We start from the raw sequence: 26,472 nt of genomic DNA, 5'->3' as shown, positions 1-26,472 counted from the left end.
ACCTTCCCCTGTTGGTCCATCTTCTCCAGAATTGTCCTAAACCGAAAGAAGTATGTTAATCACTGGATGGATATTTATGAAAGTTAGAAAGATAGGAGTTATTGAAACTGGACAGAAACTGACTGCAAAGAATGTTGTTATTGTACCTCCAAGCGGTGGCTGAGTTTTTAGCTCCAGTAAAAAGGTGGTGGTTCTCACCCCTGAGCTTAATAGACTGGCCCGTCTGCTCCTTTGTACCTAAAAAAAATATCTTGCTTAATATCAGAGCAAAAATAAAGCCTTTTTTAATTTTACATTTCTCTTAATTTGAAGAAAATATTAAAATATTTCTATGCAAATGTCTAAAACAAGCTCTTTCAAACTTTTAACTTCTTTACTGAGATTCACTTACATTTGGAGGTGTATTCCTCGTCGGGTTTACCTGGAATCAGAAATTATAATGCTAACTGAATTATAAATAAACTTTTAAAACATATAGCACATTTCTTCATTAAAAATTAATATTGAAAAGCTTATTTATTCTCAATCCCACTCTCCAGCAATACAGTTGGATTACATAAAACTGTCCATTTATTCTGGTTAACCTTAATATCACCTGAAATGTTAAATCGATTTTCAGTAACAATTAAAATAATAACATAAACTGTTAGAAATCACTTGTGTTAAACGTTCACTGTGATGACTGCCAGCGGGAGCTTAGTGCCGGGAGTCCGGTCAGATCTCTACCGGGCTAGCTCACCTCACCGCCGGTAGGGCGGGGTATATAGGAGTATATATATAAGAACCTGGTCTTTAAAAAACAGATCTCCCATCATGGGGAACAGGAAAGGACAGTTAAAAAAGAGCAATGGTACATAATAGCTCACCAGCTGCTCATTTATGTAGACTTTAATGTTTTTTACTTGTGCCACAGACTTCCTCTAGAGTCACACAGAAAGAAAATTGTTTTAGTTCTGCAAAAAAAGTATGTCTTTATGATCAAAAATAATAAGTAAAAGAAGAAATAGAAAATGTAAAAGGTTTCTATTGGAAATACTAAAAGCTTACATTAGAACACAGGGATATGCCACACACGCTTTAAAGCCATTTGTGTTAAATATTAACTATGACAGATTGCAATAAAAGGTTTGCAATAAAAAGCTTAGATACCAATTTAACAGCAAGAATGATTAGCATAGGATCTAAATATTTTTGAACCTAGTTGTTGATGATGTCACTATGTTGACTTCAGTAATGCTGATGTTATATAAGGAGCCAAGTTTTTATAATGATCCTTGAACCTTTACTATCTGGCCGTGATGCATCCATCTATGTTTCCATGAACACTGTTCAGGGCCATGACAAAGGATTTGGCCACATAAAAGATTTCCTCTGTTTTTTCTCACATTTACATGTTTTAGATCATCAAGAAGATTTTTGTATAAGACAAAGGCAACCTGTATGAATACAAAAAGCAGTTTTCAAATGACGATTTTATTTATTAAGGTAAAAATCTAAACCAGTCATGCTTTAAAAATTGAATTTTCCTTCCTAATTAAATCTGAATTAAATGTGATTAACCATGTTCTTCTGGGTAGCTGAGTTCAGCTGACTAGCCACCCCAGGCCTGATTGGTACTGCTAGACTGCTAGAATCAACTAATCATTTAAATAGAACCTGCCTGACAACATGAAGTTGGTAGAAACATCTGAAAAAGTGACACATCATACTCCGATCAAAAGAAATATGACAACAGATGAGAAGCAAATTCGCTGACAATTATCAGTCTGAAAAGGAGTATCAATAATTTTCTTTGAGACTCCAGCAAACCCCAATAAGAGCCACTGTCAACAAATTGAGAAATTACAATGGTAAAGAGCCCATCAGTAACCCATAAGCAAGGCACCAAATTAACCTAGAACTGCATCTAAAGCCCTCCTCACCTGCCTCATCTATTTTTACGTTCGATTCTGGTTGCTTTTTTAATAAAATCGAGAGGACTAAACTGCTTGTAATTTAATCCTAGTTGTGAACATTTAGTGTCGTCCCCAGACCTGCTGTGCTCACTGCCTTGTGCCAAGAACATCACACTATTTAATTAGTACATAAAACATACTGACTAAAACTAACATTGACCAAACATACTATATATTTCACTAGAAATCAAAATAAACATATACCCTTTATGTGGCCCTTGTTTTATCATGTTTTCTTTTTTTTTAAATCTGCTCCAGATTGTTTTCTTTTGTTTCTCTAGCTGCAACCTTTGGTTTTGACACCACGTGGGTGTGGGTTATAAAAATGTCATAAATTCAGACTGTTGTCTTCTCCTTCCTATCTGTTATCAGCTCATGTGCCTGAACGAGATACACATGCTGTGCCTTTACCATTTATTGTCACCACTTTTAAAGCTGTGTAAAAATTTTTTTAAAGAAAAACAACCTTTGTTGCAGTTTCACAATGAAAATAGAAACAAAAACTTAATTTAAGTAAATTTCTTCAGTGGGGAAATTCAGTCTAAACATGTATGCTTTATTTACATGTTTTAACATACATCTATTTTAATATATTTTTTATAAAATTTCCAGTGCCACACTTAATGTCACCCCCTGAAGTACCATTTTTTTGTTATTTAGGTTTCCCATTTGCTGGTGGATCAGATTGTCTCGTACCTTTTAAATTTAACTGACTCAGGACAGATATTTAGCTTACCACCATGAACAATGACCAGGATGTCAAGAAGGTAAGAGCAAACCTCCATAGGTCACTGTTAGTAAACTACAGCAAAGGTTGGCATTTTGGGGTCAGGTCTCCATAACAACTATTAGATGCTATCTCCATACCAGCTGGTTTTTTGGGACGAATGTCAGAAAAAAAAGCCTTTTCTATGGGGTAAGAACGCTGTCAAAAACAATGTGTATGTAAAGACGGAAATGTGTGCATATTAGTCAATAGTTGTGCATAAGTAAAATCCAAAGAGGTATTGTATATTTTCTCTGTTCGTTCGTTCGTCGTCTTCCGCTTATCCAGGACCGGGTCGCGGGGGCAGCAGACTCAGCAGAGACGCCCAGACGTCCCTCTCTCCAGACACCTGCTCCAGCTCCTCCAGGGGGAGCCCAAGGCGTTCCCAGGCCAGCCGAGAGACATAGTCCCTCCAGCGTGTCCTGGGCCGTCCCCTGGGCCTCCTCCCGGTGGGACGTGCCTGGAACACCTCCCGAGGAAGGCGTCCAGGAGGCATCCGGTATAGATGCCCGAGCCACCTCAACTGGCTCCTCTCAATGTGGAGGAGCAGCGGCTCTACTCCGAGCTCCTCCCGGATGGCCGAGCTCCTCACCCTATCTCTAAGGGAGTGCCCGGCCACCCTACGGAGGAAGCTCATTTCAGCCGCTTGTATCCGTGATCTCGTTCTTTCGGTCATGACCCAAAGTTCATGGCCATAGGTGAGGGTAGGAACGTAGACCGACCGGTAAATTGAGAGCTTTGCTTTTCGGCTCAGCTCTCTCTTCACCACAATGGACCGGCACAGCGCCCCCATTACTGTGGCAGCTGCACCGATCCGTCTGTCGATCTCCCGCTCCATTCTTCCCTCACTCGTGAACAAGACCCCGAGATACTTAAACTCCTCCACTTGAGGCAGGAACTCCCCTCCAACCTGAAGAGGACAAGCCACCCTTTTCCGGTCGAGTACCATGGCCTCGCACTTGGAGGAGCTGATCCTCATCCCAGCCGCTTCACACTCGGCTGCGAACCGCCACAGCGCATGCTGTAGGTCTTGGCTAGAGGGGGCCAGCAGGACCACGTCATCCGCAAAAAGAAGAGACTAAATCCACTGGTCCCCAAACCAGACCCCCTCCGGCCCTTGGCTGCGTCTAGAAATCCTGTCCATAAAAGTTATGAACAGGACCGGCGACAAAGGGCAGCCCTGCCGGAGTCCAACATGCACTGGGAACAGGTCCGACTTAGTGCCGGCAATGCGGACCAAACTCCTGCTCCGCTCGTACAGGGACCGGATGGCCCCTAATAAAGGGCCCCCGATTCCATATTCCTGGAGCACCCCCCACAGGGCATCACGAGGGACACAGTCGAATGCCTTCTCCACAAGCTCAGGCTCCTTCCCCCCCAGCGAGGTGACATTCCACGTCCCTAGAGCCAGCCTAAGCATCCGGGGATCGGGCCGTTGAGGTCTCCACCTTCGTCCGCCACCCAATCCTCTTTGCACCGGTCCCTCACGGTTCCCCCTGCAGGTGGTGGGCCCACCTGCAGGTGGGCCCACCACCTGCAGGTGGATTTCTCTGTAAGAATACAAAATAAAATGTTACAGCTTCAAGAAATTACAAACACAAAGTTCAAGTTTACAGTTGTGGTTTATTCTTTATGAATACAATATGCTATAACAGTTTGTGAATACGATTTCTTTTCTTTGAGAATACGAATTTACATCAGCGACTTGGTATCACGTGATCTCAGGCTCAGCACATAGTGGGTGGAGTTATAGAATGATGTACAGTAGGTGGCAGTATGCAAATCTGAATTTGTTGCGAACCGCCAGCAGAAGAAGAGAAGAAGAAGCAGCAGCACCATATGAACTCGAAGAGTTTGCTGCTGCTAAACAAAACAAGGGAAATAAACAAAGGTATGATAAACGAGTTAAGTTCACACAACTGTTACCCGGAGACCGTGTTCTCATACGCAATCTTGGGCTACAGGGAAAACATAAGCTGGCAGACCGCTGGGCTTCAACCCCTTACATTGTGGAAAGTCAAATGTCAGATTTACTTGTGTTTCAGCTGAAACCAGAAGATGGAGATGGCCCAATCAAAATCCTTCATCGCAACCACATTTTACCTCTTGGACTGAAAGTTAGTCTGGATGTAAATCGAAACCCAGACCCTGTTCCCAGGAAAAACGTAACAAGGAAAAGGAGACATACTAAAGACAAAGAGTCACTCAAAAGTCCTGAGATGTCGGAACCAAGAAACACTGATGAATATACTGATTCGGAAGATGAAGAACTGGGAGTGTGGTATGATTTACCATTCCGTGAACAAAGTACCATACACGACAAGACATTGTCAGAACCATTCAGTCTAGATCTTGATATCCAATGTGAAGAACCAGTTGACATTTTGCAAATGGTTCCAGAAGAACAAACAGCTGTTAACGAAGACACTAGACCTGATGTAGTTGACCATCCTAACGTGGCAGGGACAAGTAACACTGAGATAGAGACTTTTGTAACTCAGACTGTAGGTTCAGAACCTAGTTCACAAGATGACTTACCGACTGACAGTGGGACTAGGAAGTCTCAAAGACTTCCTGTCTCTGGGAAGCCTAATTTCTACCATTTTGCAGACGAGAATCATACATTACCTTAGACATAGTTTTATACATTGTGTAGGAGCCATAAATGAAATTGGGCTGCTTTGTAAGATGTGTAATTGTTTGGATTTGGAATTGTTGTTTATATTTTTTGTTGCTGTTTGTTTGTTAATGCGTGGGTCAACTGGAGATGGAGGAGTTCAGGTGATTGGGCATATTAACCCACCTGCCTGAGAGGGGAGAGGAGAGAGGGTGTGTGGGCCGCTGTATTTTTTGTTGAGCGCTAACATCGAGATCTTTGAGATTTGTTTTCGTTAAGTCATATTTTTGGACACGTTATTCTAAGTTGATCATTTTTCCTTAATACCGTAATTAAAAGGCATTTACTTTCGACCTTAGTGGATTCTTTTTTTTCTATGAAGAGCGCGTCGGACAAGGAACGGCCCAACTTCAACCTCTCAGCGGCTTGTTTGTCTCCTGAAGTCGCTGCAATACATTGGAATGTCTCTTGTACCATAGCAGTGGTTGGAAAAAAAGGGGTCTTATGCTAAATAGTTTTCGCCTCATTACAACGAGCCGGCTGGTAAAAGGGTTACAAGATTAAGATCCAATCTTTCAGCAACAAAATCACCAGGTAGATTTGGAAAATCTTGTGCCCTCGCTGAAGCATGGTGGAGAATTGTTGGTGGAGGATCGTTGGATCTTTCAACAGGATAATCATCCTGTTGAAAAGGGCAGCGCCTGTGAGTGGGCAGCAAGTGAGTGGGCAGCAAAGCCTCGGTGACCCGTCCCCCGGATGGGTTGTACTGGAATTCTAATTTCCCCTCGGGGATCAATAAAGTATCTTTGAATTTGAATTTGAATTGAATTGAATTGAATGAGAAAAATTGATTATTGGACAAAAAATTCATCTACTGGTCGTCTGAGTCTGCAGAACTAAATCCTTCAAAAGAAAGTCTGTGGTGGGGGCTGAGGAAAAGAGAACATATGGACCCAAGACCCTGGATGTTCTTGAGAGATTGTCTTAAGAGGATTGGCCAAAGTTCCCTTGCTTTGTATACAGTAACCATGTGAAATGCTATAGGAGAATCCAAATGCTGTGCTGTTGGCAAAAGAGGATTGCACAAAGTGTTAAGAGTAAGAGGGGGTATTGATAACTGTACCTCTGGTGATTTTGTGGAAAAAAGGAAAAAAATCATTTACATTTAAGGACTGATTGAAATATGAACCTATATAATCTAATCTAATCCAGAGCTTTTGGGGAAATGACAGCAACATGGTTTGGTCAAAACAGGATTACAAACAGCAACATTACCTAAGCACCTGCAGAAAATAATTTAGCTGCAATATTGTCTTTGCAGCTCATCTTTGGGTTGTAGCGAGAATCCCATTTTCAGGACTCGTCACTCTTCCGTGTAAAGAGAGGTCTCTGGCTGCACACTCAGAAGTCGGAAAAAACATGTTGGCAAAATCAAAAAATTACCTGGTGGCACAGGTAATAGGGCTGTGTTCTGTAACCGGTGGGTTACCGGTTTGAACCCCGACTCTGTCCGTCTCAGTCGTTGGGTCACTCACTTCTGTCAGCCTGTGGCTACAATGTAGTCTACCATTCTCAGTGTGTAAATGTGTGTGTGGATGACTATAGTGTAAAGTGCTTTAGGGTCATTGGACTAGATAAAAGGCTGGAATATGCTGTAGGGATCATGGGAACAGCACTAGGCTGGTTTAAATCTTATTTGTCTGACAGATTCCAGTTTGTTCATGTAAATGATAAATCATCTTTAAACTCTAGGGTTAATTGTGGAGTACCACAACATTCCGTGCTTGGGCCAATTCTTTTCACTATATATATGCTTCCAATAGGTAAAATTATCAGGCAGCATAGGATACATTTTCACTGTTACACTGATGATACTCAGCCTTACTTATCCATGAATCCAGATGAGCACAACCAGTTAGAATACAGGTATGTCTTGAAGAGATAAAAACTTGGATGACATTAAATTTTCTGTTTCTAAATTCAGACAAGACAGAAGTTGTCGTCTTTGAACCAGAATATTTGAAAAAGAAACTGCTTTGTCAATCAATTAATGTGGATGGCAATAAATTGACCTCTGGTAATAAAGGAAAAATCCCTGGTGTTAATATTGATCAGGACATGTCATTTAAACCCCATATTAAACAAGTATGTAGGATTTTCTTATTTCACCTCTGGAATACTGCCAAAATTTGAAATATCCTATCGTAACTAGTCCATGCATTTGTTACTTCAAGGCTGGACTATTGTAATTCTTTACCATCAGGATGTCCACAAAATGTAGTTAAAAGCCTTCAGCTGGTCCAAAATGCTGCAGCAGGAGTTCTGATGAAAGTTAAAAAAGAAAGATCATTTTTTGCCTATTTTAGCTTCCCTTCATTGGCTCCCTGTTAAATCCAGAAGAGAATTTAAAATTCTCCTTCGCACAGAGATCTGATTGTTCCATATGTTCCTAACAGAGCACTTCATTCTCAGACTGCAGGTTTACTGGTGTGGAATGGGAGGTAGAATGGGAAGCAGATCCTAATTCAATTCAATTCAAAGATACTTTATTGATCCCCGAGGGGAAATTAGAATTCCAGTACAACCCATCCAAACAGACATCATGACACAAGACAATGGGGGGACGAGTCACCGAGGCTTTGCTGCCCGCTCACAGGCGCTGCCCTTGCTAGATGAGAAAAGAGGCCACATTAGGTAAGTAGAGGGAGAAAAAAATCATATTTTACACTTTATCCTTAGCAGGATACAGTTTGAGATTGCAAAAAACCTCAGCACAAAGAAGTAACAAGTTTACAAAACATCACGCCGGGAACGGTGAAGGTGGTGTGAGGGGGTGCATATGTTTATCTTGAGCATGTGTGTGTGAGCAAGTGAGTGTGTGCAAGTAAGTCCATGAAGCACTGTCACAGAGGCCATTGTCCTTGATGGTACGTTGGAATGTTCATCAACCGGCCACAAAGTTCTGAGAAGGTCCACAGATGTCCTCAGGGACAAGATGGGTGGTGGAGAAGAGGGTTGCATTGGGAGCAGAGCGTCATGTTTACATAACTTCCAGGAGAAGTTGAAGATAGCCAGCCATCAAGGCTGCGCAGGGGAGCCAGATTCAGAAAAATAATTATTATTTGGGTTAGGCTGACTCTTAATTTTCCGTCAGCCTTGAGAGTCTCACTGATGCTTCTCAAAGGCAAATCCAAATAGACAAATTCCTGGTCTTTCTGACAGATCCAAGCAAACAACTTTCTCCAAGATTTATCCCATTTCACCCCTGAATCCAGGAACCGCAACCTGCCTGCGATCCTGTATAAGGATCACATCCAGTCTGCGATTCAGCTCACGTAACATCTCAGTCTGAGTGTTGATCGCTCTGAAGATCCCATCACACATGCCAGGCAGCCTTACAATGGCCAGAACAGCTGCTGACATTCTCCGAATTTCCCGATATGCCAGGTAACCGCTGATTCCAAAAAGCAGAAATCCTGATATCAAACATCCAATTATATACACATCTTCCACATCCTCGACTGACATTATCGACAGACACACAATCCTCCACTTCTGCCAGGAGTCCATCGTGTATCCGGAGAAAAATGTCCCGTCCGGGCAAGTGGGCTCTCCCGACCTCTGTCTTCTCGTCGAGAAAATTTGATCAATTGCATTGAGAGACCAGCTGACCAAATCCATAATTTGGAAGAATTTGGAAGATGTGCAAAAAGAGGCTCCAAAAAAAAAAAAGACAAGACACAGAGCTGAAGCAGGGCAGATATGGGAGGGGTGCGGGAGACAGAGAAAAAGCGTCCACCTCCACCGAGAGCAGGAAAAGAAGGCTTCTCTCCAGTGGAACCAGTTGCCAGTTTTAGTCTGTGAGGCAGACACCCTGTTTACTTTTAAGGCTAGGCTTAAAACTTTCCTTTTTGATAAAGCTTATAGTTAGAGTGGCTTAGGTTATCCTGAGCTATCTCTGTAGTTATGCTGCTATAGACTTAGACTGCTGGAGGACATGATGACCCTTTCCCTTTACTACATTCTCATACTACTCTCCAATTTTGCATTATTTGCTGTTATTTCAGCTTTTCACTCTATGTTCTCTCTGTTTAATCTCTTTCTAGAAGCTACATCTGACCTGGCTCTGTGTTTAGCTGTGGCACCTTCCTGGAGGGGGACATTGGCCTAGCTACTGCTGCCAGCAACTTAATGCTCACCTTATACAGATGATACACTCGGCCCTGTCTTTCAGTGTTTAATCCTGTCTCTCCTAGACATAGCTACTAGCTGAGCTTCTACTGTGAGTAACTGTATGTGCTCTCTCATACTATAGACTTGAAAACCTCAGAGTTGATCTGCTTAGCTGTCTTTCTTTAGATGAATCCTCTAAAGGAGCTATAACCATTAATGTTTCACTTTTCTTTCCTGTAGAAAGTACTACTGGATCAGTGCTTCTGTGTTCTTTTTTGTCTCTGCTCTGTTCTCTCAAACCCCCAGTTGGTCGTGGCAGATGGCCGCTCACACTGAGCCTGGTTCTGCTGGAGGTTTCTTCCTGTTTAAAGGGAGTTTTCCTCTCCACTGTTCCTACATGCATGCTCAGTATGAGGGATTGCTGCAAAGTCAATGCAAGCAACTGTCTACTGTCGCTACTTGCTTATCCAGGAGGGAATGCTGCAAGTCACTGACTCGATGCAATCTGCAGGGTTTCTTCAGATAGAAAAACCTTTTAACCAATTTGAATAATAAATTGAATCCGACTGCTCTGTTTGATAGTTAGGATTAATTGGAATGTATGTACCCGATTTGAAATCTATAATAATGTTAAACAGCTCCCACTCAGATTTCCTTTAACTGTTATTATTGTTTTTATGGGGGGTTTTGACGCTAACAAGAAAAACCAATGTACTATATCAAACAAGTGGCCTTGAGATCTGAAAAGTGAAGCCACTGTAAAGTGCCTTAAATGTCCACATTCCTCTGGGTGGGAGCTATGATGAGATTGGTAACTTTTGTGGGCTGATCAGGGACCACCCATCATTCCACATCAGCACACTGAAGACACTGAAGAATTTTTCTGAATTAAAGTTCACCAGAGAATTACATAATTTTAAAATACTTCAAATAAAAGTAGATGTATTTTTAATGTTTTATTTTGTGCTGCAGGTACTGTTGCAGAGAAGACATATAAGGCATAAAATATAGAAAAACAAATAAAAAATGATAAACTTATGTCTTGAATGCATTTTCACAGTACATTTATCCCTTAGCAGTTGTCATGAGCCACAGTTGGAAACACAAGGATTAACTGTATTTAATCTGGGTTCAGATCAGATTACTGCAGGTGGGAACCGTCAAAATGCTCAATTCAAAACTAAGAAAGTATGAGGTAACAGTGTCATATTCAGCTTTTGTAGAAACTGTGGTCACACATTATGAAATTTGTTCCAATCATGGTTGAAGATTAGAAGTTAATGGATTACCAAAATGATAAAAACGGAGAGTTGTTATGTCTTTGTTATCATGACATTGGAAAAATATTTCCAGTCATTGTATTACCTCTGGTGTCAAGCTAAAGCACTTAGAATAAGACCAGGATTACAGATGATTTAGCACTTTCATTCAGCACTTTGTAAAGTTCACTGAGACCATTAGAAGTTGATTATAATCACCACCTTTTAGGGGAAAACTCTAAAAATATCTTTAAAAGGAAGATGTACAAGGATCATAATGTGGCGCGTCATTCATGGCTTCTATCTTAGCGTGTAGATCTTGCCTATCTCAGGTGTGTTAACTGAATGAACTTTCAGCTTCAGCCCAGCTCCACCTGCATCATTATGCAGGATAATAAAGACATTAAGAGTGCTGCACGTTACCTGCCTCAGCAAAATGAGACATATTATATGACAGATACGATGCAAGGAAAACTAGATATGAGAATTTAGAAGGAACGCAAGAAACAATATAATAATACAGGTAGGAGATTAAAAAATGTCCTACTTGTGTCTGTCTATCTACCTACCTACCTACAGTGGGGAGAACAAGTATCTGATACACTGCAGATTTAGCATTTTTTCCCACTTGCAAAGCATGTAGAAGTCTTTATTTTTTATCATAGGTACTCTTCAACTGTGAGTGACAGAATCTAAAACAAAATATAGAAAATTACATTGTGTGATTTTTAAGTAATTAATTAGCATTTTATTGCATGACATAAGTATTTGGTCACCTAACAACCAGTAGGAATCGCGGCTTTTACAGGATGGGAGTTCTTCTTTAAGAAGCTCTCCTGTTCTCCACTGATTACCTGTATTAACTGCAGGTGTTTGAACTCATTATCTGTATAAAACACACCTGTCCACACACTCAATGAAACAAACTCCAACCTCTCCACAATGGCCAAGACCAGAGAGCTGTGTGAGGGCATCAGGGATAAAATAGTAGACCTGCACAAGGCTGGGATGGACTACAGGAAAATAGCCAAGCAGCTTGGTGAGAAGGCATCAACTGTTGATGCAATTATAAGAAAATGGAAGAAATACAAGATGATGGTCAATCTCCCTCGGTCTGGGGCTCCATGCAAGATCTCACCTCGTGATCATGAAAAAGGTGAGGAATCAGCCCGGAACTACACGACAGGACCTAGTCAATGACCTGAAGAGAGCTGGGACCACAATCTGAAACCATTAGTAACACACTATGCTGCCATGGATCAAAATCCTGCAGTGTACGCAAGGTCCCCATGATCAAGCCAGCGCATGTCCAGGCCCATCTGAAGTTTGCCAATGACCATCTGGATGACCCACAGTAGGAATGGAAGAAGGTCATATGGTCTGATGAGACAAACATAGAGTTTTTTGGTCTAAACTCCACTTGCCGTGTTTGGAGGAAGAAGAAGGATGAGTACAACCCCAAGAACACCATCCCTACTGTGCAGCACGGAGGTGGAAACATCATTCTTTAGGGATGCTTTTCTTCAAACGGGACAGGATGACTGATTGAAGGGAGGATGGATGGGGCCATGTATCGGGAGATCTTGTTTTGTTTTACGCTGCAGACACCTTCCAGACTGATTTTGATTGAGGGTAAATGGACTACAGTTAGTCACAGGAACATGTAAGTACATTTAAGTAGAACCACGTTTAGCTGCAATAACTTAATATATAAAGTACATACATTTACTAGTTTCTCACATCATTGTGGATGAATTATTTCCAGTGTTGCCTTAGTTGAATTAGGAATCCAGACACTTGTTTCTGTACAGCTCACTTAAGGTGCAGCTGCACCATTTCAAACAGATTGAGACTTTGACTGGGTCATTGCAATACTTTTTTACCCATTCTAATGTGTATATGCTGCTGTAATTGAGATCATTCTCCTGTTTTGATCAAATTTCGGACCAAAGCTTCAGCTGAGCACGACCTCATGTTCGACTCTAGAGTACTTGGAGTTCATACACGTCTCTGTGGTTGGCAAAACAAGCCTAATTAATCATCGCTCCACCCTGTACCCAATAACTGTGTGAGTTGTTTGAACTGATAACCATCTATTTCTCTGTAACCTTCAGAATTCAAACACAAAAAATTACATGTTCACAAACAGATGTTATTTTATGAGCATTTACACATCAAAAAGGCTGACAATCATTAACATTATGGTTAACAACCTTAAATATGACTTTTAAAGGCTCTGCACAAATAAGGCTCACATTAACTGCCAACATTGGTCAGTCCAGTTAATTATTGCAGTAGAAAAAGATGCTGAAAAGATTTATATGCATTTAATTCGATATGATATTAAAAAAAGAACTGGATTGGTGCTAATTTTACTTTCAAGAGAGATTGTGTAGCAATGATTTATGGGTTTTGGTTTCAAAATGTGGTTAAGGGAAAAAAAAAATGTTTCTCAAATTTCATTTTGCAGTTGTCTTCATAAACTCTTAAAGCACAAACTCATCAAAGGGAAAACGTAGCGGACAGCAGCTCCTGTGACGCATTAATCATTATCAATGAGGTTGCACCTTTTTCTGTAAAAACCTGCTGACCTTGCATAATGCAACACAGACTGTAATGACAAAGTAAATACCTCAGTGACCCTTCCAAGGACAGTCAGAAGGGGTTGAGGACTCGGAGGAGAGAGTCACTGACTGTTTACACAGAGAAGGCTGTTTACAGAAAGGACACAGCAGTTGGAGGGTTTGCAAAAGTAACAAGCGGTTATTAAGCTGAGATTTAGAGGCAACATTTTTTAACTTGGTATCCAGTGAAGCTTACGAAAAGAGCCACCATGAAGCTGAAGTTACCAAACCCGGGACTGGATGATAGAATCCCTTCTCACGGAGACCTGGAGAAGATGGAGACGGACGAGGCTGGAGACAGACCCCAATGGGACAACAAAGCCCAGTATCTGCTCACCTGTGTGGGCTTCTGTGTGGGGCTTGGTAACGTATGGAGGTTCCCATACCTGTGTCAAAGTCATGGGGGAGGTAAGAGATGAGTCGCAGCATCAATGATTTTAGTGGAAATACATTATGATTGCTCTATTTAAGGTGTTCTAATGCATTATAAACTATATGTTCATGAAAAAGTCATTCTAAATATTAGAAGAAAAAAAAACTTTTAAGCTATTTTGTGTCCATAAAGTTTTTTTTTTTTTTTTTTTTTATGAAACAAAGTTTTTTATTCCTAGTAAAAAAAAAAGACTTCTCAGAAACAAATGTACTTTGTACATTTATACATACTTAAATGACATGAGTTGATTAGATTTCTTCCTATGGAAAACGAATGTGTGAATCACAGTTTGTAAAGTGTCTTTTACAGGTTTGTACAACCTGTACTCTTTACTGTTTATGGCTGTTTTTATGGGATTGCTCGTTTGTGCAACTGACTCTTAATTATTTACTTTCCCTTGTTAGAGAGCCAAAAATGAAAAGTGAATTGCATTACTTAGTAGAAATATACAAAAAGTGAATGTTTTACTTCCAGGAGCGTTTATGATCCCGTTCCTTATCCTGCTGGTTCTGGAGGGAATCCCACTGCTGCACTTAGAGTTTGCCATCGGTCAGCGTCTGAGAAAAGGCAGCGTGGGCGTATGGAGATCCATCAATCCTTACTTAACAGGAGTTGGTATGTATAGAAAAACCAATACAGCAACAGAAAACTTGATTTGATTTTGTGTCAATTTTTAGTTGCCTAATATCTTGAAGGAACTTCGAGTTAGCTCCGCCTCAATCATTCAAAATCCCTGTTTCATATGTTTTCATCGTTTACTGTATCAATATACTCCAATCATTTTATATCAATTTCTTTCCCTTGATACTGAAGTATTTTTGATAAATAATCATAACAATGCCAAAATCTCAAGTATAATTTAATGTAATGTTGTATTATTTTCAGAAGAGTTTGTATTATGAATTATTTACGTTACTTGTGCTTCTGATTGACATTTGGATCATTTTACTCTCATAATATATGATTAATTATGTGGTCTTATCCAAAACAAATCTGTACCCTAATCTGTACCTAAACCCTAACCCTCCTAACATGTCACTCAGATTAGACAAGTAGATTATAGAAAACAGCACAGTAAATCAGTGGTTGTCATAGCGGCTACAAAATCTTCCTATGGATGGTCAGAATTACCACCTGGTTCGTACAAAACGTACTGTTTTTTTGTATCTCAAAAGTCTGCCAAGAAAAGGCCAAAAGTGCAAATGTACTAAACGAAGAGGAGAAATGATCAGGAGGTCTTCATAATAAATGATGGATGAAAACACATCCCCTTACGTAAAGATGATTTTTTTCAGTTCTGTAACTTGATCAGTAATTTATCCATTCTACCTTAGTTGATTGTCAGAACTCCCTGTGTTTTCACATAAACAAAATAAATTTTAAATGTTTTCTTGATAAGACATGGAAGTTATTGCTTTCTTATATTTTCATCACCCTCACTGCTGTATTTTTTTTGATTAGCACAACTTTTACTATGCTAACACGAGTTAAAATGGCGGATAGAGTAACAGCTGGAAATAATGTTGCGATTCCTTTTTCTTTCATTGGGTTTCAGGCATTGCATCCATGCTCGTGTCTTTTTTGGTGGGTGTTTACTACAACACCATTATGGCCTGGATCATGTGGTATCTCTTCAACTCTTTTCAAGATCCTCTGCCCTGGAGCCAGTGTCCACTCAATGCTAACAAGACAGGTAGGGCTTGGTACACTGGACCCATTTGATTTTATGGCGCTAGGTAAAATGTTTCCTGCCAAAGTTGTTGACACTTGTTTTCCATCTGACTGATTTTGAATTTTATCGCCCCATTTAAGGATATGTGGAGGAGTGCGCACGAAGCACCACTGTTGACTACTTCTGGTACAGAGAAACTCTGAACACTTCAGAAGCTATTGAAGATTCTGGAGTTCTTCAGTGGTGGATGGTTCTAGCCCTCATAGCTGCCTGGACTGTGCTTTATGTCTGCTGCATCAGGGGCATTGAGACAACCGGCAAGGTTTAAAGGCCACATCACATCTGACAAATCTTCTGCTGTGGTGATTCCTAAATCATTTTCAAACATCCGTAATTTACATGTTGACCATTCTTTTTTTTCAAGGCTGTGTACATCACCTCTACTTTGCCATATCTCGTCCTCACCATCTTCCTCATCCGGGGACTAACTCTTAAAGGCTCTACAGAAGGAATTAAATACCTCTTCACACCTGATGTAAGCAACGTCATTACTTATTGGTAGAAAAAAATAATTGTCTATTCCTGAAAATTCTGCTGACTGGACTTCCCTCACCAGAATGGTTGCAAGTCTTACTTTTTCTGGCACTGTGTTGGTGTGGCTCTTTTGACAATGCTAGCATTCTATTTAGCCAAAGGTTGTTTTAAAGTCCCAAAGTTCTGCGCTGAGATTTTGAGTAAATGGGTATTAGAATTAAAAAGTGGTCTTTTAAGGGTTTTAGCCCAATATTCTTGCTAAATACTGGTAGATTAATTGGTGAAACAATGCAAAAATCTTCCAGAGTGTGATTTAAAGTGCTTGTTAGGTTTAATATATTTTTTTTAATTCTCCTGCGATTCTGCATGTTGTCCTGAATAACGGGGAGAAGTGACCTGAGTGTAGTTGCTTCTTTGCCGACTGGCACCCCAGTTTTGGACCCTTATGTTGCCATCTTGTCCCTAACTACTTCCATTTCACACCTGTAAACAAACCGCTTTGTACCCATACACAGTACTCAACCACTGCATGCTAGTTTATTTCTTCTGGTACGTAAGCATGCAGACAAATAATTATAATTATTAAATTATACTCAGATCTCACATACAGTATAGACCAAAGGTTTGGACACACCTTCTCATTGAAAGAGTTGTCTTTATTTTTATGACTATGAATAGTATAGCTTCACACTGAAGGCATCAAAACTATGAATTAACACATGTGGAATTATATACTGAACAAAAAAAGTGTGAAACAACTGAAAATATGTCTTATATTCTAGGTTTTTTAAAGTAGCCACCTTTTGCTTTGATTACTGCTACGCACACTCTTGGCATTCTGTTTAAGTTTCAAGAGGTAGTCACCTGAAATGGTCTTCCAGCAGTCTTGAATGAGTTCCCAGAGATGCTTAACACTTGTTGGCCCTTTTGCCTTCATTCTGCGGTCCAGCTCACCCCAAACCATCTCGATTGGGTTCAGGTCCGGTGACTGTGGAGACCAGGTCATCTGGCGCAGCACCCCATCACTCTCTTTCTTGGTCAAATAGCCCTTACACAGCCTGGAGGTGTGTTTGGGGTCATTGTCCTGTTGAAAAATAAATGATGGTCCAACTAAACGCAGACCGGATGGAATAGCATGCCGCTGCAAGATGCTGTGGTAGCCATGCTGGTTCAGTATGCCTTCAATTTTGAATAAATCCCCAACAGTGTCACCAGCAAAGCATCTCCACACCATCACACCTCCTCCTCCATGCTTCACGGTGGGAACCAGGCATGTAGACTCCATCCGTTCACCTCTTCTGCGCACCACAAAGACACGGTGGTTGGAAGCAAAGATCTCAAACTTGGACTCATCAGATCAAAGCACAGATTTTCACTGGTCTAATATCCATTTGTTGTGTTCTTTAGGTTTCTGATTTTCATTTCTTAAAGTAATGATGGCCACTCGTTTTTCTTTACTTAGCTGCTTTTTTCTTGCCATAATACAAATTCTAACAGTCTATTCAGTAGGACTACCAGCTGTGTACTGTATCCACCTACTGCACAACACAACTGATGATCCCAACCCAATTTATAAGGCTTGAAATCCCACTTATTAAACCTGACAGGGCACACCTGTGAAGTGGAAACCATTTCAGGTGACTACCTCTTGAAGCTCATCAACAGAATACCAAGAGTGTGCGGAGCAGTAATCAAAGCAAAAGGTGGCTACTTTGAAGAACCTAGAATATAAGACATATTTTCAGTTGTTTCACACTTTTTTTGTTCAGTATATAATTCCACATGTGTTAATTCATTGTTTTGATGCCTTCAGTGTGAAGCTACAATATTCATAGTCATGAAAATAAAGACAACTCTTAGAATGAGAAGGTGAGTCCAAACCTTTGGTCTGTACTGTATAATTTGATTTCATTGTGGGTTATTTTCTGAAGATTTTAGATTGTGCCCCATTGTCTTTGTTTGTTGTTCTGATCCTTGGCTAGGCCAATCAAAAGATATATTTTTAGTTTTATTTTTCAAATGTATTTACATTAGCATGTTAATACGTCAGATTATAGCCAGGGGGGCAATTTTCATCTTTAGCTCCACTGGCGAGAGATTTTAAGATCCCTGACCAATGCAAAGAAAGCCATGGTATTTTACTGAAGTAGACTAAGGCTATGCACATTATAGAAAATGACTTTAATTGATTGTCAAAGGATATTTAAAAATTCCTCAAGTTGAGTTTAAACTCACCCATGGTTGGCATAAAACATCCTGTGCCTGGATAATTGAAATAAAGGATCAAAATGACCAGCATCCTAGCAAGTGCCTGTTAGATTTCTCATGAATTCTCCTAAGCATGCTTGGTTTTCATGTAAGTGAAGGGAACAAGGTTTCTATTTGACACAAAGTACAGTCAAGAGGTGATAGATTAATTTAATGTATATGGCTGGCATGCTTGTGTCATCTGATTTATTGCTATTTTGATAAACAAATAATGCATTTTGAAGAAAATTAGGCTTCTCCTTATGTGAGCTGATAAAAACATATTACACTGTTTTTTGAGTGTGCTGTAGTCCAAGTTAGATTTATTGACAAGACAATAAGATAACTGACTTAACAGCATGCACCAATGCTTTCAAAAATGCTAATAAAATAGCTTGTAGCAGGCAGCCAAGTTGAATTTTAAACTTTGAGCTGGTGCTTCTGTTTGAGATTAAATTAGGCATGAATCATCAAAATTTCAACTGCCAAAATTTCAACTACCAAGTTCAAGCTGAAAACAGTGTGATGTTGACTCACATGCCAGCAGAGAATGGATAAATTGAACTTAAAAAACGCAGCCTATTTTATGGCTTACTCCCATGCATATGTATCAGTTTAAAAGATATGGGTTGCAATGGTTAAGGAGCATGAAATGGAAAAAGGAAGGGACAAACTGGTACTTGTGTGAACAAGATGGAAGCAAAAATGGGTAACCTGAAGTCACTTAGAAAGAAATGGTGCTAGTGTTATTTAGCAAATGCATTTACAGGCGGTTATTTTTCAAGCTTATTTTTATCTGTTGCGTCTCTTGGAGGGTCAAACAGATTATGATTTTCTGATATAGGTGTAAAGGTTTAACAACATTCTGTAATAGTGATTTTCATATATTTTTTCCAGGTAAATGAATTACTAAATCCTTCAACCTGGCTGGATGCAGGAGCCCAAGTATTCTATTCCTTTTCCCTGGCTTTTGGAGGTCTCATCTCCTTTTCCAGTTACAACTCTGTGCAGTAAGTGAGCTTGTGGGTTGCACAATAAAAACTAAAAGTCAGCATTTTCTCCATCCCACCTCACACAACGTCCCTCTAATTGTTTTTTTCAGCAACAACTGCGAGCAGGACGCCATTCTCATCTCTATCATCAATGGCTGCACCTCCGTGTACTCGGCAACAGTCATCTACTCCATCATCGGTTTCAGGGCCACTCAGAAATTTGATGACTGCATGGGAGAGTGAGTTAAAAATTGCAACCCTAAGCTTGTTTCATTTGCATAGGACTCAAATGATACCAAGATATTTTTACAGCAATATCTTGAAGCTGATGAATGTGTTTAACTACCCTGAGAACAACATCACTGAAAGCAATTACGACCAAGTTCTGACTCTGTTCAACAACACCAATCCGGATATCATCCAAGGATTGGACTTACAGACCTGCGATTTGCAGACTTTCCTTAGTCAGGTCAGATAATGATTGAATTTCTTCTTTATCTAAACAAAAAATGTCTTATGTTGTCTATAGCTGAAAAATGGGGGCTTATATCTCTTCAGGGTGTGGAAGGAACAGGACTGGCCTTCATCGTGTTCACAGAAGCCATCATAGAGATGCCGGTTTCTCCACTTTGGTCTGTTCTCTTCTTTGTCATGCTCTTCTGTCTTGGCCTCTCAACTATGTTTGGGAGTATTGAGGGTGTTATAGCTCCTCTACTGGATCTTAAATTGCTACCCAGGTCTTGGCCCAAAGAAGTAATCAGTGGTAATTTTCTTGTCAATTTTTCTGATTGATTTAAAATTAAACTTTCCCCATGCACAATCTAATGACAAGAGTATAACAAATGGTTTTATGTTTTCAGGTCTGACATGCTTCATATCTTTAGCTCTTGGACTCATATTTGCTCTTCGCTCTGGAAACTACTGGTTGGCTCTTTTTGACAACTTTGCAGGCTCTATACCCCTTCTGGTCATAGGCTTTTTTGAAATGATCTCAGTTGTCTACATCTATGGCATGGATAGGTGAGTCTCTCCCCCCACACACAATAATAAATATTTTTAGCTTTTACAACTCTTCACTAGGTGTATATATAATCTAACGTTAATTTAAAGTCTCTGCTAGACTTGAGCTGACTAAAACATTTATGTATGCACTTAACATGGTATGATATGCTACATGCTTAGATCAGTGCATGTGACAAGCTCAATGTTTAAATCAACAAGGTTGCAAGTAGGGATATATAGATATCAAAATAGTATATTTTTCATCAAATTGAAGTCAGTATCACAAAGTGCCATCTAGCAGTGTGTACTTTAAAATGAACACCCTGCAGTGTCTAGATGTTACAATCTTACTTTAAAATAAAAATGGAAACAGTAGTTGAGTTGTCCTGTTTTCTTTACACAGTAGATTTATTCAAGGCTTATTGGTATAGCCAACCGCACTCACTTACAAAACGATTGAAGAAACTTGCCACCACTTTAAAATTGTTTATGTGGGAGTGTAATTGGAACTTGGTTGAAAAAAGAAAGTGACAAGGTGACAGACTTTCATTGTTTTTACTGAATCTAGACTGCATGATATCATTTCTAGCTCTAAATTTTAAAATATACTGATAAAACCCTTTGTTACATTTCTGTGTTTTGGGCATTAGGAGCATCTTAGAATTAGACAAGCATAAAAACTACAATATATGGAGTAGTAAAAAACCAAATTATTCAACTCTTATTACATATTCTGTAAAAAACAGTTTGTGACTTAAGAAATTCCACTTGTTCAAACCTACAATATGGGTTCTGCCTAATTCATAATTCCTATTTTGCTTTACTGTCGGCCTGACCATAAGGTCTGTGTAGCCTGTGGGTAAATTTTGCTACAATTTTCGCTACAAAATCTGAAAATCTTTTGTGAAGGGGGGGAGGGGTCTTTCATGTGAGATTAATGATGCGCAGTGCATCATTTAAATGGGCAAAGTCTAAAGTACACCCATAATAAGGCTGGTTCCAGACAATGCTGATGTTCAAAATTCAGCCAGGGGCTTTTCCGGTTCCAACAAAGCAGGAAATACCCAAGTGTTATATTCTGTTCTTGGAGTGGAGTCAGCCATCAGACAAGAGATAAGAACAAGTACAGAATGTGCCTTGTATCTATTTGGGGAATGTAAAAAATAGGATTTGTGTTTTGTTTTCTTCTCCCAACAAAAGGTTATGAGGCCAGAAAACTTATTTTTAGCTGTAACCAAAAGGCAAATAATAGCCAGTAAACATTTTTAAATATGACATATTTTATTCATATACTAATAATCACAATGTATCTAAATCTGTTAAATACTTAAAACCACATGTTGAGGTATTTTATGGGACAGAATAACATAGTCAATTTTTAAGACTTCCTACACACTAAGTTCATTACATCTCTCTGTTATTGCTTTGGAACAGGTTTAATAAGGACCTTGAGTTTATGATTGGCCACAAACCCAATATCTTCTGGCAAGCTGCGTGGAGAGTGATTAGCCCCCTCATCATGATTATCATTCTGATTTTCTACTTTGTTACTCAAGTCACAAAGAAATTCACCTATCTGGTCTGGGACCAGAAATCGGTAAGTTTGACACTCCACTTCTACATGTTTACAGGGAATAAAGATGCAAAGTGAAAATTGTCCAGAATGAGAAATTAACCCTTTTCTAACTTTTTTATTCTTAATTGGGGTTCCAGGCAAACTTTGGATTGATAAATCTTTTGCTCTGCCCACAGGAGAACTTCCCCACCCTTGCTGAGCGGTCCTACCCATCTTGGGTGTATGTCATTATCTTTATCTTGGCTGGAGTTCCCAGTTTGGCTATCCCCTTCTTTGCCCTTTACAAGCTCATACAGAGGAAGTGCTGCAAAAAAGACTACAATGACAGTACAGTGGACACAATCTCTGCCAAAATACAAATGAGTGACAAAATTAAGTTTTAGATAAACATACTAATTTTGGATATTTTATTTCAATGAACTTGTAAATTATGTTTATTTGACTTTTCTGGTGCTTTGTAATGATACAACAATATGCTGATGACCGACTGTTATCTTTGAAAGGCTAAGGATAAGGCCAATACATATTCCACAAGAACAGAGAAATTTGTTCTCTCTGCCAGGGCTGCAAGAACAAAGTTCTTTCAGGTCTGGACATTTGATACTTCACATAACTTGTGTGCAGAACTACTAGGAAGTCTTCAAAGGTCTCTCCCACTGCAGCACACTACCTTCATATTTCTCTGACACCACACAAGAAAAAAGTCTGCCGAAAATGTGTCAAGAACAAGTTGCAAGAACTCTAAAGAGAGGGAGTTCTTGCAAAAGAGAAAAAATATTGGGAGAGAAAATATTTCTTTGTTCCTGTGGAGTATGTAAAGGCCTTAGGTTTTTGTGTTTTTAGTGAAGAAATCATCATATTGTGACATGCAATGTCTGCAGTGGATTGACTTAATATTAAAGTATTATTTGTAGGTTGTGAATAACACAGTTTCATAGTATGTAAACATAGTTTGTGTACAACACTGGCACTGCAAATAGCATGACCAGCATGGGTTTGTGCATAAAGATGTACTGGTTTTAATTTCCATTCTTCTTTTTATTAAATATATTGCCATCCAGTTATATCTCTGTATGTCAGCACAAAGTAAAACTTACACTAATATGTTGAGGAATGTGGGACCTCTGTGTTTCAGCAGTTTGGGACAAATAAGAACTAGCCTCTCCAATGAGAACTAACTTCTCTAATGAGGTAGATCAGCAATCTGTACCTTACCTCTTTACAATGACTGCTGGAAATGGGGGTTACCCCATGGACAGGATGATTCATGTGCAGAACATGGGTGGATGGATAATATTAGTGATTTGTTAGGTAATATTGCTTAGGGTAATAAAAATAGTGACGCGCCACGGGAAAACCAGGAACAAGTCGGCAGAAAATGGTGAGAAATACTGATTTTCGTTTTATTGTAAATGTGCAAGTTGAAATTATGAAGTATCCACTCAGTTTAAACTTGGCTTGTTTTCAGCCTAAATCTCAGCCAGCTCGTATTTACATTTTGGGAGGGGGGAGCCTCAGCTCTTTTCCATAGCGGTTTTGTTCGGCTCCGCGCTGGCTTTTGTTCTGCTCGTCAACCAATAACCAGCGGGCTCAATTTGTGGCAGTGGCAAGCAGAAATGGCAGTTCTACTGCCATCGGAACTGCCACAGCCTGACTGATCTGCTGCCGCCAGTGACACAGCATGCCGGAGGATGCCAGAAGGTGCCAAACTGGCCGTAAAAGCCTGCCACGGCGGTTGCCGCTGTTTTTGTGGAAGCTAATGCTGATAATCGGTAAATGGTTTTTCATTATAGTTAATATTCTCTGTGGAGCTGCCACCGGAAGTGATGCCAATTTGGCTGGTTTTGTGAAAGCCATTGCTGACTATCAGCAAACGGGATGTCATTGTTGTTATATATGGGGTAAGAACGCTGTCAAAAACAATGTGTATGCAAAGAGGGAAATGTGTGCATATTAGTTGTGCATAAGTAAAATCCAAAAGACGTATTGTATATTTTCTCTATAAGAATACAAATGAAAATGTTACAGCTTCAAGAAATTACAAACACGAAGTTCAAGTTTACAGTTGTGGTTTATTCTTTATGAATACAACATGTTATAACCGTTTGTGAATACGATTTCTTTTCTTTGAGAATACAATCTACAGCACTCGTACATCACGTGACACCAAGTCACGTGATCTCAGGCTGGTTAGTGGAGCACAGAGTTAGGCCTTGGATGACGGAAAAGGGTAATGGGAGATAATTCAGTCTAAAAGGAATATTAGGAACAGAGGGGAGATAGGGGGGAAATCAAGAGTATTATAAATAAAGCATTGTTCTTATTTTTATGAAATACAAAACTAAAACATAGAATATAGTGGGTGGAGTTATACAATGATGTACAGTAGGTGGCGGTATGCACCTCTGAGTTTGTTGCGTACTACCAGCAGAAGAAGAAGAAGCAGCAGCAGGACTGGCGCTAAGATGACGGACCAAGAAAGTACGGTACAAAGCCAGGTAAAACATTACATTAAAATTGTTTTGGAACATTGGTAGTTTTATTTTTTAAATCATATAACAATCTAGTAGATAGACAATATATATATATATAAACAAAACTGTGGCTATGGTGAAACATACCTAGCCATTTCTTGATGCACTGACTGTCCAGAGCCACTACCCTGAGGACATCTTATTAGTTGTCCTGACTGTGAAGCTGTCCTCATTTGGGTTGTCTGTCCCTCAACAGACTGTCTTGCATTTTCCTGTCTAACTGGCCTGACCGTCCCTGGAGAACTTAACCTTCTGTTCAACATCGACCCCAGACTGTTTGCGGTGTTTAGAATATCCGCTAACTGGACCAAACAAAGAAGCCAATACAGTTACGAGGTTAAAAAAGCTACATGAAAAAGGTTACTTATATTAGCATATATTAGCGACATTAAGATACATATAACCGAGATAAAAATTGTACATTTATTTGTAAAGCGGTATGTCGTTGAAAAAAACATGTGGATGATAGCTTATTTATTTAAAAATTCAAGAAGACCCAAGTAGCAGTTTCCAACTAAATAGCAGGAAAAACACCCGTTTCATACTGTGTGTACAAGTGTATTCAGTCAGCGGTAATAAACTTACAAAGTAAAGCTGTATATTGTCTATCTACTAGATTGTTATATGATTTAAAAAATAAAACTACCAATGTTCCAAAACAATTTTAATGTAATGTTTTACCTGGCTTTGTACCGTACTTTCTTGGTCCGTCATCTTAGCGCCAGTCCTGCTGCTGCTTCTTCTTCTTCTGCTGGTAGTACGCAACAAACTCAGAGGTGCATACCGCCACCTACTGTACATCATTGTATAACTCCACCCACTATATTCTATGTTTTAGTTTTGTATTTCATAAAAATAAGAACAATGCTTTATTTATAATACTCTTGATTTCCCCCCTATCTCCCCTCTGTTCCTAATATTCCTTTTAGACTGAATTATCTCCCATTACCCTTTTCCGTCATCCAAGGCCTAACTCTGTGCTCCACTAACCAGCCTGAGATCACGTGACTTGGTGTCACGTGATGTACGAGTGCTGTAGATTGTATTCTCAAAGAAAAGAAATCGTATTCACAAACGGTTATAACATGTTATATTCATAAAGAATAAACCACAACTGTAAACTTGAACTTCGTGTTTGTAATTTCTTGAAGCTGTAACATTTTATTTTGTATTCTTATAGAGAAAATATACAATACGTCTTTTGGATTTTACTTATGCACAACTATTGACTAATGTGCACACATTTCCCTCTTTGCATACACATTGTTTTTGACAGCGTTCTTACCCCATAGTTATAGTCTGTTACTTTTAAATGATGTCATTATTATTATCTAATAAACAGCTTTAGACCCATAACATAAGGTGATTGTATTTATTTCAAATGGAAAATAAATAGCACTGTGTGTGTATGACATGCTGAAAGGATGACGAAGATTTATTGCACAAACAGACGGTTTATTATAGAGCACGAGCGGCTATTCTGAATTGTCACTCACAGAAACATTTTTAAATAAATGCTTAAAAACACGCTGGAAGTCCCAGGCCATAAGGGTGCCAGGGGATGCCAAGAGGGTCACTTGTACATTTACTTTAGTGTCCACAAAGACTGATTAGTCTTCCTCAAACCTAGCAAAAATGTTTAGATTTTGTACATCAATAAATTCTGAGCAGAATCTTTTGTAATCCTCCTTTTTTTCAAAAACAAAAGTTAAAAGTTCACCTAGAGAGCTGTCATCGTATTCATCCTCCCAGTTCTTTATGATCTCGAGGGTTTCAGTTTGTTCAGTGTTGTCCATGTCAAGTACTTTTGGAAGTGTGACTCTACCCTCAAATGTTGTTTTTTGGCACCATTCAGCTGCAGTCTGGCTGTCAGTCAACATGTTGCTTCTCTGCGAAAAAAGACAGTTTGTTGAGGGTATTGAGTATGTAGATGCTGTTACCTGTTAATATTGTTAGAGTATTGCAAATTAGTCTATATTTTTATACTATCATATCTGCTTTACATAATCAAAGCTCTATCAATCCCATATTATTGGATACCTGTGCCATTTAATAACGGTCAAAACTTTAGTGAAACTATGTACACGC

The 26,472-nt window shown here is 39.5% G+C and overlaps 1 protein-coding gene across 1 annotated transcript; it reads left to right on the top strand.

The window, feature by feature from the left end:
• The first annotated feature begins 13,374 nt into the window (after window positions 1-13,374).
• On the top strand, window positions 13,375-22,960 carry LOC124879795 (sodium-dependent neutral amino acid transporter B(0)AT1-like). The gene is made up of 12 exons (XM_047384528.1): window positions 13,375-13,802; window positions 14,302-14,442; window positions 15,383-15,520; window positions 15,640-15,821; window positions 15,924-16,034; window positions 19,178-19,290; window positions 19,383-19,511; window positions 19,585-19,741; window positions 19,831-20,035; window positions 20,133-20,292; window positions 21,709-21,871; window positions 22,027-22,960. The coding sequence occupies exons 1-12, from the start codon at window positions 13,604-13,606 to the stop codon at window positions 22,231-22,233; spliced, it is 1,905 nt and encodes a 634-aa protein (XP_047240484.1). The 5' UTR covers window positions 13,375-13,603; the 3' UTR covers window positions 22,234-22,960.
• The last annotated feature ends 3,512 nt before the right edge of the window (window positions 22,961-26,472 follow it).

Source organism: Girardinichthys multiradiatus, chromosome 13, assembly GCF_021462225.1.
Source record: "Girardinichthys multiradiatus isolate DD_20200921_A chromosome 13, DD_fGirMul_XY1, whole genome shotgun sequence".
Taxonomy (NCBI): domain Eukaryota; kingdom Metazoa; phylum Chordata; class Actinopteri; order Cyprinodontiformes; family Goodeidae; genus Girardinichthys; species Girardinichthys multiradiatus.
The sequence above is the reverse complement of the archived record's forward strand: the minus strand, read 5'-3'. Positions and strand labels throughout refer to the sequence as shown.

Bases quoted from the DNA above. Each gene is read 5' to 3' on its own strand.
- LOC124879795 (XM_047384528.1), top strand. From the start codon at position 13,604: ATGAAGCTGAAGTTACCAAACCCGGGACTGGATGATAGAATCCCTTCT. The intron at 19,291-19,382 runs GTAAGTGAGCTT...TGTTTTTTTCAG, and splicing joins TCCAGTTACAACTCTGTGCA to CAACAACTGCGAGCAGGACG. The intron at 19,512-19,584 runs GTGAGTTAAAAA...ATATTTTTACAG, and splicing joins TTTGATGACTGCATGGGAGA to CAATATCTTGAAGCTGATGA.